The 17173-nt window shown below is 38.1% G+C and overlaps 1 protein-coding gene across 4 annotated transcripts in view; it reads right to left on the reverse strand.

Annotated features, from left to right (window-relative positions):
- The window catches only part of ARHGEF3 (Rho guanine nucleotide exchange factor 3), a 136438-nt gene that overhangs the window by 55763 nt on the left and 63502 nt on the right, over positions 1-17173 (reverse strand). For all 4 annotated transcript variants that reach the window (XR_012589354.1, XM_074602904.1, XM_074602907.1 and 1 more), the window contains one exon: positions 10311-10373. Coding sequence is in view for 3 of the 4 variants with exons in the window: in XM_074602904.1 (XP_074459005.1) it covers positions 10311-10373 (63 nt within the window). In the remaining variant the exon portion in view is untranslated. The remainder of the gene's footprint in view (positions 1-10310; positions 10374-17173) is intronic.

Here is a 17173-nt window from a genome sequence, read left to right on the forward strand (position 1 = left end):
GTGCTGGACTGCAGTTTATGTAGATGTGGCCAAGAGGACTTACAAGTACCTGCCACGAGCAGTACAATATGCTGCTTCAAAGCTTACTGCAAGTCGCAAGGCTCATTTAGGACCCTCAGTGAATAACCAGGCAGCCAGACTGAATGAACCTAACATATACTACTATTACTACCCAAACTAATTATTTTCAGTCTAACTCAGACTTACGTACACTACTTTTGACTGAATCAGAGAGATAAATCGAGTGTTATGTGCAGATGTCATAAAAATAACAATTTCTTTGAGAATCTTGAAGCTAAAGTTCTCTTCTGTCTCATGCTTTTCAGCCAGGTAATTTGCTGTAGTTTGCAGCAAAGCATACAGACTGAACGGATCTTCTGGATGAAACATTTCTGATTTGGAGGCAAAAGCTTAGTTCATTTTCTTCTCTTTTCTCATTACACTCAAGGGAAGAAAAAATTTGCATGACTGTGGTTAATCTCACCAAGATACACTAAATCTAAGAACTGGTATAATCTGTTTCCAGTTTCCTACCACAAGTCCTCCACAGCTCCCAAGACTGTATCACAATTTAAGATTTGATCAACAATTCAAACAGATGGCAAAAGTGTAAGTGATAGCTCTGCAATATCTGAAAAGCGTCCATGGATTCCTGTAAGGGGTTTCACAATGTCTCTCTTGCTCCACAGTTACGCATATTTTCAGTTTAGGAACAATAATACCAAGCATACCTCACCAGGAAAGAAGAATCAAAAACTTAAGAAGAAAAATCGCTTTCTAGGAATCCAGTTCCCCCAAAATCTTGCTTTACCCCTCAAAGACTGCTGAATGCCAAGAATTGCACAAAGAATCTCAAAGCAGAGGAAAAGGCATACACAATAAATTGAATTTATCTTTTTTTTTCCCCACTCAGGCATTTCTATTTCGTTTTACTGTTTATTTTATCTTTACGCACATACCAATCATCCTTAGCTCTGGAATCTGTGTTGCCGCTTTTTCCTCTACTGTTACACATCTCAACAGCACAATAACTTGTTTAGTCTAACTCTGCCTCAAGATCATACACAGCAAGTGGACGTGCTTCCTTTCGTTCAGATGTATCTCTTCAGAGATATATCTCTTAGTAATACATCTTCTAATCTGTCAAAGATTTTACAAATTGCATTGAATGTAAATTCTACAGATCATACTGCAATTCGGCGAAGCACACCTGAACAGGCGTACCTTCAAGCATTTAAGTAGTTCCCCTGATTTCCAGCAGTTACTTCAATGAGACTACTCAAACACTTAAAACTCAGACAAACTATAGGCTCATGTACTTTGACGAAGGAAACCCCTTAATGTCTCCTCATGTCTTGCACACTCTGCCCATTACATACTGATCTCCTGTGGAGCAGGAGCAGGCAAGTGTTCAACTAGATGGATTCTGCCATTTTTAGCTGTGTTGAGTACAGCAGCACTGAAACCACCGATACTGCAGGGTGGGAGAGAAGTGGCTGGACACCAGCCCTGCAGAAAGGGATCTGGAGATGCCAGCCGACAGCAGGACGGCATGAGCCAGCAGAGTGCCCCGGCAGCCGAGAGGGCAAACCCCACCCGGGGGGGCATCAAACGCAGTAAAACCTGTGGTCAAAAGGGGTGGTTATCCCGCTGTATTCACCGCTGGTGCGGCCTCACCGCGAGCACAGTGTGCAGTTCTGGGCCCCGCAATTGAAGAGGGATGTTCAGGTGCCTGAATGCATCTAGAGGAGGGCGGCAAAACTGGAGAAAGGGCTGGAAGGACTGTCCTTTGAGGAGCGGCTAAGGACTTTGCGACTGTCCAGTCTGGAGAGAAGGAGGCTGAGGGGCGACCTCATTGTCCTCCACAGCTCCCGGAGGAGTGGAAGAGGGGAGGGAGGTGCTGGGCTCTTCTCCCTGGTATCCAGTGAGGATCCAGTCTGGGAATGGTTCAAAGCTGTTCAGACTTCACATTCGGAAGCATGTCTTTACCAAGAGGGTGGGCAAACACAAACAGGCTTCCTAGAGAGGTGGTTGATGCCGCAAGCCGGTCAGTGTTTAAGAGGCATTTGGACAATGCCCTTAATAACGTGCTTTAACGTTTGGTCAGCCCTGAATCAGTCAGGCAGTTGACTAGGTGATCCTTGTAGGTCCCTTCCAACTGAAAAGTCTATTCTATTCTATTCAAAAGCGCGTCCACGTCAATAAGCTCAAGGAGAGGAGAAAAAGAACTAGAAAAGGGAATGCTAGGAAAGGACACAAGAAAGTCCTGCAGCTGTACCATGAGCTCAGAAGCACACCAGTTTACGCATTCTTGCACAAGGCACACATGTCCCAACAACCTCCCTAGAGCCTGTACCTACATCTTCTTTCCAGTCTCTTCAGTATTATCTTCCCTTTGCAGCAAAACACATTTCACAGAGTATCAAGGCAAGATTCAGCTGATCTCTCTTACGTGTTCTTGTCAAACCAATATCCAAATCTCAGAAGTATAAAGGAAATCTAGATAACTAACTTGTAACTACAGATGCCGAAAGGTAGGCAAGATGAATCCTACCACCAAAGCACCAACCATAGACACTGATAGATCTCTCTGTTGTGTGTTAATGCAGACATACGCAATTTCTCTTTCCCTGAAAAAAATGTAATTTGCAGATTTTATTTACACCTTCTATATAAGCTCAATTTAAATAACGTATGAGAGTTTCTCTGCCTCCCCCTCCCCCCATTTTGTCTGTAAACAGTTTACCTATATTAAACTTACTGCTGATACAGCAACAGCTTCTGTAGTTCTACCAGAACACAATGCTCATTCTGGTCACACTTTTATTCCATTAAAAAGAATATATAATTTCTTTAACATGGTATTCAGAAGGACTGACATTTTTCTTTTTCATTTAGTTGATCATTTTTTAACATGCTGGTATAAATGAATATTAAGTATATAAATATACTTACTTATATGTTAAATTTATAAATCACTATTATAAACAGTGCTTATTCATGAACACTATTCCTTTTCTATAAAATTAGACACCCACTGGCAATAATATTTGTTTTCCTAGAGCTTTATTTGTTTGCCAAAGACAAGATGACTGCAGCCTACCTCCCTAAACTGCATTTTCCTTCACTGATCCCAATTTTTCAGGCATTTTTCAGTTACCGACACCACCGAAACAACGAGCATTCTTTACTCAGGCACTCTTTCTTTTTTGTCTGTAAACAGACCTTGTTTTATATGAAATACATAGCACGTTACAACTACGAAGACTGAACACTGCACCTGAATTTGCCATTATGCTAATTAGTGAAAGTATCTTTTCTTCCATGTCCAGTTTCTGAAGAGGAAGAAAGAAATAAGGGAACAATTTCCCTGAGGTCAGTGGATTCTCTGTACTGGAGGAAAGGATGTTGTATTCAAATTATATATTGTACATGAATTCAAATAGGAGCAGACAAATAGATGCTAGCCAGTCACAGTAAGATACTGTTGTAGTCTGAGTTAAACCTTAAAGAAAGTTAGTTTTAACAACCATACTTCTTTTAAGGTATCTATAGATCAGCTTCAATTCCTAGAAACTGGGTGAATTCATACAAGAGAGCATTTTCTTACTCAGTTCCCAGTTGCACAAGTATGTTTTAAGACAGCTTGGTCCATGTTTCCACAGGATTTGGCATATTTGTATAGACAGATTTGTACTGAAGATGTCCAGCTTCATCACACATTAGCTGTCCTCACCAAAATAATCTGTGAGACTTACTGGCACAACTAGCCAAATTCTGCGATGCTGTTCACATAAATAAAGAGTAATTGTATTGCAACACTACACAGGAAGTCTGAGATCAGTCCAGAATGTAGGAAAAAGAGAATGCAGCATAACAAGTAGTTTATACATTTTTCCAATAGAGCACTTGTAGGCCTTGTTTAATGAGAAATAGCAGAAGAATAACAAAACATAGCCTTAAGATAAATGACATTACACTACTCCAAATAATACCCAACAGCAGACAGCGTCTAGTCTATCACAATCATATGATGGATTAATAATGGATTAAGAACAATCACTTTATAATAAAGTCTGAATCCAGATGGAGCACTGACCGCCTATGTGACAGAGCAATATCAGAGTCATGCATAATTCAAACATATTGTATACATATTACTGGGCAAGCTGAAGGCCTTTGATACTGGGAACATGCAACAGACCAGAGTCTATAGAAATAAAAAGACCCAGATACAATAAATATTTTAATTATCTCAACTCTGATAAGCTGATGTAGAAGTAATCCCCTCTAAGCTGTTCAAAGCTAGCTCACCATACCTCAGCAATCAAATATTATTGAGTTTATAATTAAGTTTAATTAGGTCAAAGAATGTTTCAGTTATATTGACTCTCAAATACATAACAAACGTTCACTCAGCACTAAAAGCAATCAAAATTAATGAATTCTGATGCAGTGTATGCAGATGTAGCTTAGGTCTGGGTAACTTGTTTGTATTTTATATTGGGGCGTATTTTATTAACTTCCAAGCAGACAGATGAGCAGTAAGACTTCTCCAGTTCAGAATGCACTAATAAATGACCATTTGGAAAAGTTTTATTTTCAGTAATAACAACTTCTATATAATCAAAATACTCTTCTGAGGCTTTGCAGATGGAATCTTACCTTCTTATGTAAGTGTTTTACTTGTCTAGTTCATCATGTATTTGTTCTGTGTTTCTTCTCAATATAACGAGAAAACAAAAGCAACATCCATGAGTTTACAACAGATTTTGCACACAACTGATTGCAGAGAAGAACTGCGCACCATTGTCCTGTTCCTTCTTCTGAACAGGATTTTGTTTAAATGAGTATAATTTTTATTCTGAGAAGTGCAACTTTTGTATTAAGTTTTACCAGCTTTTTGCTCTGGATACCTCCTGAGGTATTTATGATTTTATAGAGTTGAGACTTATGAGGCACTTGGTATCATCTCGCACCATTACAAGATTCCAGCTACCCTGCAGTTACCCCTTTTGCAATAGCCATTAAAATACCCTGCTTTTAACCACCTTGCTGAGTGCTCAACGTTAAAATCTCCAGGTAACAGTGTCCATCACCACTTTGTTTAGTACGATACACTAACTTTATGTGACAGTCCAAAACTCCCAAAGAGCCCTTGGCCTAGAGAAACTAAATGGACACCCTGTTTCCGAGGAAGGTAGAGAGCACAGGGAAAGAACTGGGTACCTGACCCTGACCGAGGAGCACAGGCCCTTGCATTCCTCCAGAACCCCACCAGGCTCAGAAGAAGGTTCACAGACTGAAGCCCCATGTTTCAGTCTGGTATCAGAAAAGAACAAAAGTGACAGCAGCAAGAAGGAGGGAAAGCACAGGCAGAAAAAATCTGCAAGCAGCTCAGAATTTAAGTAAGAAGAGACGCAGTGTCTGCACAAGGAGGAATTCAGAGAATTGTAGAGCTCTAGGGGGTGTTTTAAACACAAAGAAGTACTTAGCCCTCTATGATTTTTAAAGATGTCTCAGTTTCTCTGTCCCAACTCTCCAAGCTATAAAAGGACATCTATAGAACCTAAAGTTTGTGTAAGCCGTGTTAACTATGTAATGTCTATAAATCAATATGCATATGCCAATCACTCTAGAATATATCACCATTTTTAGTGCACAAGCATGAAACTACAGGCTGAGTTAACTGTATAGGCTGAATACAAGGTAAGCCTCCCGGTGGAGGCTGACAGGAACAAAAGCATGTTGGACAATATCTACATTTTCATTTAAATACAGACTTCAGGCTGCAGCAGCCTCGTATATTCATGCCCTCAGCCTTCACAGTCGGCTGGCCACATCTGCCACAAGTTATCACAAACTATTTGACATTGAAGGGATTTACAAATCCACTTCTTTAAACTGGCAATAAAATGAGCCAAGACCAACCAGCCAGTTTAATAAGCCAGTTTATCAACTCCTGAAGCATCAACACCAGTCCAGACCACTAAACAAATACAAAGATCATTTAACGTGCTTAGGTTACCAGTCCTTGTCCTGAGTCAGCAAAGCTCCAACCAGCATTTCCTGTGAAAGGAAATTCTGTCTTTGTGATTGATTCCCCTGGGAAAAGACAGGTGTGTCTGGCAACGGTCAGTCACAAAAAAAAAAATTAAAATCTATTTTTATAAAAAGTTTGTAGACAGATGTAAATTGGCAGGAGACCCATATGTACGTGGCTTTCCAAGTTATGATGCAACTCAGTCTTTAAATAGTTAATACCCTCTTTGTTTCCCATCCCCACTCTCTCCTGGACAAAGGTGATGAACAGATGCATTTACACAAATTGGAAACTTTAGACAGAGCAAAAGATCCTTCCATTGGCAAGCCCAGAGAAGAGGCATATCCCCGAGGTGACGGCTGTGAAGCCTGTGTAGCCGTGACTGCAACATGGGACTGACAGCGCTTCCTCGCGTCGCAGCTAAGTGAGCTGGAAGAACTGAGCAGGAGTCATTCGCCTCGTTATGTAAACCAGGGAGTATGCTGCACAGCAAAGTCTAATAGGCTTATTTGTTAAATAAGCACACTATTTAATAAAAAATAACCTATTTTATTAAAGAGCCTGAGAGATTTATTATCTGTAAAAAATTAATAATATATGATTATCCCAGTTAGAATCTCAATTCATAACAGGGAACACATGCATTCAAATTTTTATATTTTTAGCCACTGCCGTGGAAAATAAATGCTTTCATGGAGGTTCTACATTTAAGCAATTTGGCACATCTTTTCAAAGACATGAGAGCTGCTAGACAAAGGAACCTGAACATTTAGTTATTTATGGCACGCTACAACCCAAAGGGTCCAACTAAGCGTAGGGCCCTCACTATGTCATTGCTTGGAAGAAGACAAGGTTGTGTACCGGGCTAATTAAAGTCCTCTAAGGGAGGGTATGACTCCGGCTAGGGATGGATCTCTCAGGCCAGTACCATGTCTCCAGCAATGGTAAAAACGAGCTGAGCAGAGAGGAATGCGACAGCAGAGTCAGCACGAAGCCATACACATGTAGTTTACTCTCCCAGACACCAGAGGCATGCAAGTTGAAGGATTTCTTCAGATGGATTTCTGAAGTTTCACTCGGTCTAATAGCTCTTGATGAATTTTATTTCCGTGAATTTGCCCAGTCACATTCATGAGAACAAAACATGAGAACAAAAGACGGTGAACTTCTGCTCTGTAACAAAATCCCTAATTGTTTGGAATGTCAGTTTTGGCTCTCTAAGGACAAAACCCAAACCCACAAAAGACACATCTCAATATAAATAGCATCTTCTAGCATGTCTCCCTTTTCTTGTGCTGTTTAAGCACACACACAGAACAAAATGCTTCTGCAGGTAGGTATTCAGCCATGGACTGCTGGATGCCAACCGCCAACTTCACGCTACAATATTCCACCATGCAGCATAAAGACTCTATAATATTTTCTAATGACGTGAGACACCTAGAACTTAAGGAGCAGGTATTCAATCCAGATGCACACTTAGCACTGTCTTTATCATTCTCCATCAGCAAAATATGATGTGGATGGAAAAAGAAATGTTTATTTGCTATGTCCAGAAGGCTTACAAAGGTGATAGTCTGCCTTTACCAGGAAGATTATAATCCCATTGGCAGGAACACGAGTCATTAGAAAATGTGTAATTCTTCCTGCCCAACTTGTTTTAATGTCAACAGCACCAAGTTTTGACGGGCACACTTGAACCATTAACTAAAGCTAAAAAAACCTGAGGGTGTTGTTCTGAGGGCACAAGCCATGCTGATTTTCCAAACCAAAGGCACTTTCTGTCTCAAAGGAAGCCACCCTGACATTTTAAGTCTTCTGTCACAGCCAGAGGCAAACCAGCCTTAACACCAATTATTGTCAGTGATGAGGGCACAGCCCCACATGCTGAATAGGAAACTGTACTATTATAATGTAGAGGAGTTCAGGGCAAAGTCAGTTTCAAAGACCCAAGGCCCAGTAGACTCTGGCTGGCTGGACAGCAGAAGATTATCAGTACTTTCTGGTAACATTCTTCAAGATAGACTGCGTGCCACGGCCCGTTACATCCTCCCGAGACACCCCCCACCCTGCTGACCTGAGTGGTTCTGAAGTTCCGTAAGGAAAGATCCAAACTTCTTCCTCCCTTCCTTTCTCAGCACTTCTCTCCCTACAATTTTCTACAAATACAGACTTCAGCATTTAAATTTAAGTAGTGGAGTCATTCATTGAAGATAGCGGGAATAGTTTTCTTAACAGCCCTTCACATATTTTATCGACAAGATAAAGTCTATTCCTCTAAAGTAGGAGTTTACTACGTGAAAATCAAAATTCAATAGTTTTAATAGTCATTGTCTCATAGATCAGCACAGAAATATTTAGTTAATTGCCTTATCTTTTCTCCAATTCATGTTTATATTCACTTGTCTTGCCAATAGTAATGGTTACGCAGAAAAGCAGTATCAAGGAAATAACATTTTATAAATTTTAAGTAGCATTTCATAGCTGGAAATGAAGGACGTTCTGTTGCTTATCAGTAAACCATGAACCTCACTTCGCTCTACGCTTTCTTTCTGTACTTCTGTGGGCCAAATTCAGAGGCGAGATCACATTAGGCCACCCTCCTCTAAGAACTCACTTATTAACAGAAACTGTACCTTTTAAGCAGTATTTAAATCTTTAGCTATTAGCCAAAACAGAAGTTATACTCATCCAAGTATTTCTACAGCAGTGTAACAGCTTCTACACAGGAGAATTTTACATAATTGTCTTAATTATACAAGAATAAAATACATACTCTTTACAGAAACATTAAAATAGTTAAAACCAGCACTTTCCATCCCAGATCAGAGTCAGGCATCTAAAAAAAGCTATCAATTTGTCCAGAAGCAGCAGTCAGTAATTTTGAATTTTTCCTGAAGAATAAAAATTCCTTTAAAATTCCTTTAAAGGAATATCAGTTCCTTTGAAGTTGGGCCCAGTAGAAGGTCTAATGCAATTAACTAACATTAAAATTAGCTAACAGACAAGGTCAGGCTACTGTGGGTTTCTGATCTCCAAAACGGTGCTGGACTCTACCCAGCCCGCTGGGAGGCCCTACAAGAGCTTGGACTTACCTGCAGCCATCCAGGCAGATGAACCCTTAAATCTAATTGTTTCTTCAAATAACAGATGTACTTCAAATACAAAAATAAAATCTCATCATTAAAGAAACAACAGCCCTAGGTTATTAGCACACCTGCTAATAAATACAAAACCGTTAAAACAAGCAGCTCTTCTCTACTTTTTAAGTTACTTTTTCTGCCTGTACTACACAAAAGGTCTACAGAAAGGGAAAACTGGTTCAACAGGTGACTGTAAACATAACACTGAAAACAATGACACAAACGCTGAACAGAAGGAATGGTAAATTTTCCTACATCTATTTTAGTTCCATGGATTTGAAATGATAAATGCAAGTGTACCCTTGCGTCACAACCTCACACAAAAAACAACACACATTGCAGTTTACTGTCTAATTACACTCATTAATACCGTTTTTCAACATCCAGCAAAATGAAGAAAAGGAGTTTGGGGTCCTTATAGCTTATTTTTAAAGTAGTCACTGTAGTAGCTTTTTTTTTTTTTAAATTAATAAAACCAATTTTACCAACTCAGACAAGTCAATATTTCACCTTTACTTAGAGGAACAATTAAAAAATTCACAGATCAGAAACGTTCTATTTGTACATAAAAATATACACATTAAAAACTGCACAATTTATATGAAACGTGTTTTCTGATGGCTTCTTCACATCCGAGGTGTGTGATAGAATGGCACAGCTGCACGTGTTGTGTGCATCACCAGCAGTGACACAGGCAGGTCTCACAGTTGTATTAATATCAAGTTACACAGCTTCCCAACAGCAGCATTAACTACCACTGACATACCTGAAACAAAATCTCTCATACAGCCACGCGATGGGATAAAAGGTCTGGTTTTAAGTCCTGCATTCACAATGCCCTTTTATCCTGATAGTTATTTACTAATAAGAGATTCACTGCCTTACAATAAACTGTTATTCTGGCTTTTTATTTTTCTCTTTAAATGTTTTACTACAGAAAAACGAAAAGCAGTAATATATCAGATTTAAATTTTTAATAATAAGCAGAACAAGTTATTCATACTATGTATGAAAACAACACAGCTGAAAAGATGAACGTGTTTTATTTCAGAGCACCCGCGATAGCCATATTTTAGTTCAGGGGGGACGGGAAGGAAGGCAAAAAGGAAAACAAAATTACTCACACTTGTATCCAGGCTGCAGATACTGATTGTATCTTCATCTTGGGTACTCTGCTTTCGTTTCTTCTAGAAAACAAAAAGAAAAGAAAGAGTCAGTTTTGATGAATAGTACCAACTACCACTGGCCTGATCCTGAAACAGGCACATGTAAAGTCATACACACATACCTATGTATAAATAGAGTTAATTATTTTCTCTCATCATTACAATAACCACCACGGATGTGAATATAAGCTCTATTTTCACAAGCTCAAATGCTACTTCTTAGCACGTAAGTAAATTAATGTTTCTTTTTCTGCTCACTGAGAGTTAGGTTCACTTCAATTAAGAAACTTGTTTCTAACTAAAAGCATGATAATTGTTGTTTATTGTAAATTGTACTTGGGCATTTGATATTAACTTCTGTAACTACTGAAAACTGTGAGAAGGAGAAACTTGTATTTTGTGTCAAAAGCTTATACTTAGATTTTTCAAATCATACACTCGGCAATCTGTCCCAGACAGTCAGCATTGCATAGTGAGGACAGCAGCTGAAACGTACTGCAGGACCTGACTTAACATATAGCTGGATTTCAATATTGATGCCAGTCATCGTATTCTGCTCTATATTCAGGTATTGTTTTGGAAAATGGCAAGCCCTTCCTGATGTCATTTCACAGGTTCACCACAAGATTCATCTTCACACCCTTCAAATAAGAAGTATGAAATTTCATTTAACAGAGCTCTGCATTTTCTACCAGGCCAGGAAGATTTAGGAAACAAGAGAAGTCACAGAATACACGATCCTTATTTATCCAGCTGTGTTGTCTTCCACTGTCAACCAGAGATAAGCATTCACAGATGATAATAGCTGGGATTTAGTTCCAGTCTACGGAAGTCAAAGACGAGCAGTTTAAAGAACCACTAAAAAACCCACACAGATGCCATACAGAGCTCCTATTTTATGAGATGACCAAAGTTCAGCTAAAAGGCAGGTATTTTTTTCAACTAATAATAATAAATATATATATATAAAAACTGTATCCCCCCTCCGCAGCGCCCACACCATTAGCTTTTCTGAAGCCTAGAGGTTTTATTCCGTCAAGCCAGTAAAACAACCATTGCATCTACTAGGTCAAGCATATGGTTTGAGAACTTTCTTCGATGAATAAAGATAAGGACTATTTATCATATAATCCTCCAGTTCTTATTTCATGCTGCTGTAAAATGAAACTGTGAGCGTTGAAACTTTATATTTGCTCACTAGTTTTCAGCAGATCTTTGACTTGGGTAATTATCTTTAAATACAATGTTGCTATTTTTTAGGAAGTAACTTTTCTCACTGTTTTCTAGCAATAATAATTTTAAAGTCAAGGACAGCTGTGTTTTAACACCATTATTATCCAGAAACAGAAACTGGATCATGAGTTCTCTAATCGCATTACACAATGAGAAGTGTTTTATGAAAAGTAATTCTTCACCCTCAGACTACGCACAGTCAAATCCCTCTTACTGTTATAGTACAGATTTTTTAGCAACAAGTTAAAAGACACAATAGAACACAGAAATTTCTGGACCAGACCCCACTGCGCAACAAACATAAGTATCTGAAATAATACTTAGTATATTTGTTTATCCTATAGCAGTGTTTTATAAGGTTGGGGCTTTTTTCCGTAGGATAAACCAATCTGAATTATTCTAGAGTTACTCAATGTGAATTCATGATGAAAACCACAAAACTGGGATGAGATCTGTAAAATCTGTACTTTGCCCAGACGGTAACATTTCCTAATATGCTAGTGAATATGTTGCAGACTATTCTTCAAGCCTAATTAGACTTCTGTACATACAAATGCATGTATCCTCAAAAAATAATATATTGATTCTATGTAAATCAACACTAAGTCTTTACTTTGCAAACAAGAAATTACTAAACAAAAGGTACCATCCCTACCACACAGTGGACATAGGTTAAATCAAAACAAAGGGGGTTTACCTTAGAAACATAAATTTCTACAAGAGAAGGGTCAATTGAAACGACTGAAACGGTGTATGGATCTGGTATACTGGAATCTACGCTAACGGTGATTCTGCTGTAGGGACGGACGGGATGCACCTGCATTCACAGCCTATGTTGGTTTAAGTCTGACATCTTTAGTTATGCAAGCATAAAAATGGTGTAAACCTAAGCCTCAGCCTGCAAAATATTAGAATAAAAGTTAGTTCTGAAACCCTTAATATCGTAATACAATAAAAGGTATTATTCTATCCTCCTCCCCCCCCCAAAAAAAGAAAAAAGTTAAGTGCTTGATTAGAGTATGTGTTCCAAATACTTTACAGACAGGTCAAATTAAAAAAATAAGTCTCTAAATATTATGCCTTTTGGAACGATAACAAGTAATTTCCATAAGGGAATAGATGTAATTTCATTGCTAACAGAGTGTGACCCATGACCACACACACAACAAATGGGTAGCTCCTTTGTTAAATAACTGATTAAAAGATTCTTACTGTAGTCACGTGGCTACAGATTAACACAGAAAGTGGCATTTCCAACACAGGCCAGCTCTAACGAAAGCGGATTAAGACTATAAATTGCATAATGTGAACTTGAAGAAGCCAGGAGAGCCTGTCACTGCAGAAGGAGAGTTATACAACCACCACCATGTGGGTTCCCGATCACTGCATTCAAAGTGGGTATATGGGCCCAAAACCCAGAGGGACCATGGACAAAGCAGAGCCCATGGCAAAGCTATTCAGGTAAAGCACAGCACAGAATGTCGCTAGTAGTAAATATTAACATGCCTATATCTTATTTAGAGAGAACCTCTTTGGCTATATAACTAGGAACAAATCAGCATCAACTGCGATGTACACACCAAAGGGGATGAAAAATTACAAGGGCACTTAGACATCGAGTGAGTCTGGTACAGCCCCCACAAAGTAGGTGGAGCTTGCTCTACCTTCCACCTTATTGCGCTAATCAAAGGATCGCTCCTACTTTATTTTAGCTCTTCTGCTTACTGAAACGTAACACACAGAAAAATAATCTACCTTACAGCATGTATATTATACTATTCTTGTTACCTGGGAGTTTGCAAGTGTTACACTATTTATGTTCTTCGTACATTTCTCCCAGCAGCTATGCAACAAGTCATTTCTAAAAAAAATTGTTAAATACCATCAACCACTGCAGTTAAGAATAATGTTTTAATTTTCTAAGTTTCAAGGGCTATTATCGGAGGGGGAGACCATAGGGGCGGGGGGGGAAGACACTTTGAATAATTGAGCTACCAGACAAATTTCTTTGCCCATAATAAGTGGATTAGAAGCAAAGATTGCAGTAGATATTGTGCAGGGAGCATAAGGTGCTCATTAAATTAATCCTTGCTCTTTGTGAGCATCTTTTACCCAAAGGAGTTACAAGTCCTGTCTCGGTTGCCATAGCACAACGCAGCTGACCTCTGAATCTCTCATGTTCCAGAAAGTTACCCCTTAACTGTTGCTTTCCACTTCATGTTTTAAATCACACAGCACACCAACTAACACAAACTTGACTCCATTTCGATCTCCACAATTTGGTGTGTATTCCTTTCACAAAGGATCCCAGAAATACACTGTAATAGCTTTGGGATGAATCCGGAAGGATTATGTGATAAAACATTGTATGTATCGCACACATTCTGAGTGGTACAAGCTTCACTGCAAAGCCAAAGATCTTTGATAAAATTAATTTATAGCCCCAATACTAAAATCAGTTAAGCAGCATATTAATGAAAACGTTGAACTTCCTGACAGAATTTCAAGTCAGCAGTGCTCGAATGGTTCAAATATCTATTGCAAATATTGCCCAAATGACAAATAAACTTATCAAACAATTCCTAACTGCATCATAATGTCTTACAGTAGACTTTCCATACCAGCTTATATCGTCACGCAAGGCTACGTTGAGCCAAAAACCACAATGTGTGAATCTTTATTCAACATGACCCCTGCACTGGCACAGGCATAGCACTAGGGAGATAAGATTTCTTAATTCCATTTTATTACCTTGCACATGAAGCATCCCTAGTTCTTGTTAACATTTCTTACAGTTATCTATGGCTGTAGCCATAATAAAAATCAATAGCTTTTTTGAGACTATATGGCTTGAAGAAGCATGTGCAACAGCGAGAAGGCAAGCCCACTCCAAGTGTGCTGTATTAAGATGACATACTCTAATACGTCCATGAGTTTACCTGTGCAGAGATCTTAGAAAATCACAGAAGTTTTAACCACAAACATGTCAAGGGATAGAACGGTTGAAGCCCTTATGGATACCTGAGTGTGCCTGAATTACGTACACAAGTTATGTTCCTTACAGGTGTAATACATAATCACATTCTAATATACTGCATATGCATGTGGTTTTATCAGAATCACGTCCAGTTAGAGATTCTATCAGGTTTTGTTTTCATTAAAATCCAGTAAGAAGCCTCAACATATTATGAATACTATGAAACAGGAATAAAGTTGTAAGACACATGACCATCAGTGTGCCCTGTCTTTGTACTTAGGAAGCGCATTAAAGCTATTAATGTGAATATTCCTGAAATTTTAAACTGAACTATCCAATTAGAACTGTACCTATTTTAAATTCAGAGTAATAACATGAAAAAAATAGAATTAAAAGGTAGTATGCTATCCTTTTACTAGACGTGATCACTCATTATTTCCAGTGTATATTAATTATATGAGGAACACCACACTGCAGCATTGTATTAAATAAAAAATAATGTGATTACTCCATATCATGCTATAAGCAATGGACTAATGTCGCCTGCTATCTCACTGCAGAATAATTCTTTATCAGAATTTGTATGTACTTGAAACAGAGCGAATTGGAAATTGTCATGAAGCTGTTTATCTTGCTGGGAAAAACGGACAGCTTGCAATGCTTTCATAACTCCCCTTTTCTGCACAATATTTGTAGAGCTTAAGAAAAGGTCTGCCTGAAAAGAGTGTATCCGTAATACCGTATCTATTCTGTATAGAGACACATCTGTGCTTTCTGACTCACCATGCAGATGCACTACACACATTTGAATGTCTACCTCTAGACCAAATGACATTTTCTATCACATTTGGTAATTTTTTTTTGTCTTTTGAAATGCATTAAAAAAATTAAGTCAGTGGACCATGGTGACCGGGTGTATAACAAGTTTGAATATTGATCCATGTTTGTGATACTGCTGCCTAAAAGGCTGTGATTACATCCACAGTTACAGAGACAGAACACTTCCTGGTCTTAACACAGCAGGAAAGAGTTGTTCTCAATAATTATCTCACAGGAGATGAGAAAGTCAGATACCCAATTATATATTAAAGCAGGGATTTAATTAAAGGAATTAGAGCAATAAGACATTGTTATAGGAAGGCTGGATTAACATCCTCTCTCCATCACATGTAGTTATCAATACTAGAGATTTATATTTTACCACCTGGGAGATGAAATGCAAAGATGCACAAAAATAGCCTGATAAAAAAAAATCCATCCTGTGACACGGAAGGGAATGCTTTTCAGAAGAATCGCTGTCTTTTGCTAAATCATCTATCCATTCTAACGGGCATCAAAATAAATAATAGCTCAAGACAATGCATTTGCATGGGTACGTAATACCTTTAAACCTTCCCAGTCACAGACAGACTCACTTCAAAACAAAATACAGAACAACTTACTTTTAAAGCCCTTTTTTCATACAAAAATCCATTCAACAAATGAGGATCCATTCATTCTACCAAAATAGACTTTCTCCACGCCCCCCGAAACAAAAAGTCCAAAATAAAGAAAAACTAAAAACCATTTAATCATTCTGTATTTCAAATTCTTTTCATATGAAAATATCTAAAAAGCTTAGTCTTTCCAGAACATACATCTACGCACACTTCAACACTGCTAATTGAAAGAAAGCAACTTCGTAAAAAACACAGTTCTAATATATGATTTAAACAAATCTAAGTAGGTCAAGGTGCATATATATATACAAACACATGCTTACATATAAAAATATAATATATACGTGCATACACATGCCTAGGAAAACCACAACATGTTCTACTACGGTTCCTTTGAATGTCTCAGTAGTATTTTGGGGGAGGGAAGTATGTGATGAGCTAAGAAATACTTGGGTAAACATCGTTAAGTCTAAGCTAAAGAAACAGTTTTCCATACCAGTAATAATCCAAAGTTTCTTTAAAAGAATTTCTAGGTGGCAGAATGTAAGTTAACATTTTTTTTGCGAAGTTCAATAATGAGAGCAATTGTGGACTCCCAATCTCAATTCTCATAATAGAGCATCACCACACATTGCGTTTTCAAATGAAAACATCTAAAAAGGCATGAATGTAAACATATTTTATGTCTCTATTTTATACATGAATGATTTCCTAATCTACTACCTACTTTTATGAAAGAAAATTGACTCAAATAACGATGCAATGAATGCATTCATTCATTAATGGATAAACACAGCATTTTTGCTAAGTCTGTCCTATGTAATACAAGTTTAATCAAAAAATACCTCCCCAAAATTAAACAAAAACAGAATTTGCAATAATACAGAAAAGGGAAAACCATTTAACCAACAAATTTTTTTATCATTTTTGCTGGTGAGGAACAGGCAGTTTGGGGTTTTAAGATCCTCTCCCGTTTATGGCCCGCTATTATCAAGGACAACCCAAAGGACAGTATCTCTGTCGGACAGAGTTAAAAACAAAAACCAAACAAAGAAGAACAATTTGAAGAGATCAGGTACAGTAAAAAATAACATCCAAAAGGGATTAATTTGGAAGGAGGGGAAAAAACAGACCAAATACTTAAAAGTGAAACATCATTGTCCAGAAAAGGT

Source organism: Larus michahellis, chromosome 10 (assembly GCF_964199755.1).
Source record: "Larus michahellis chromosome 10, bLarMic1.1, whole genome shotgun sequence".
In the NCBI taxonomy this organism is placed as follows: Eukaryota; Metazoa; Chordata; class Aves; order Charadriiformes; family Laridae; genus Larus; species Larus michahellis.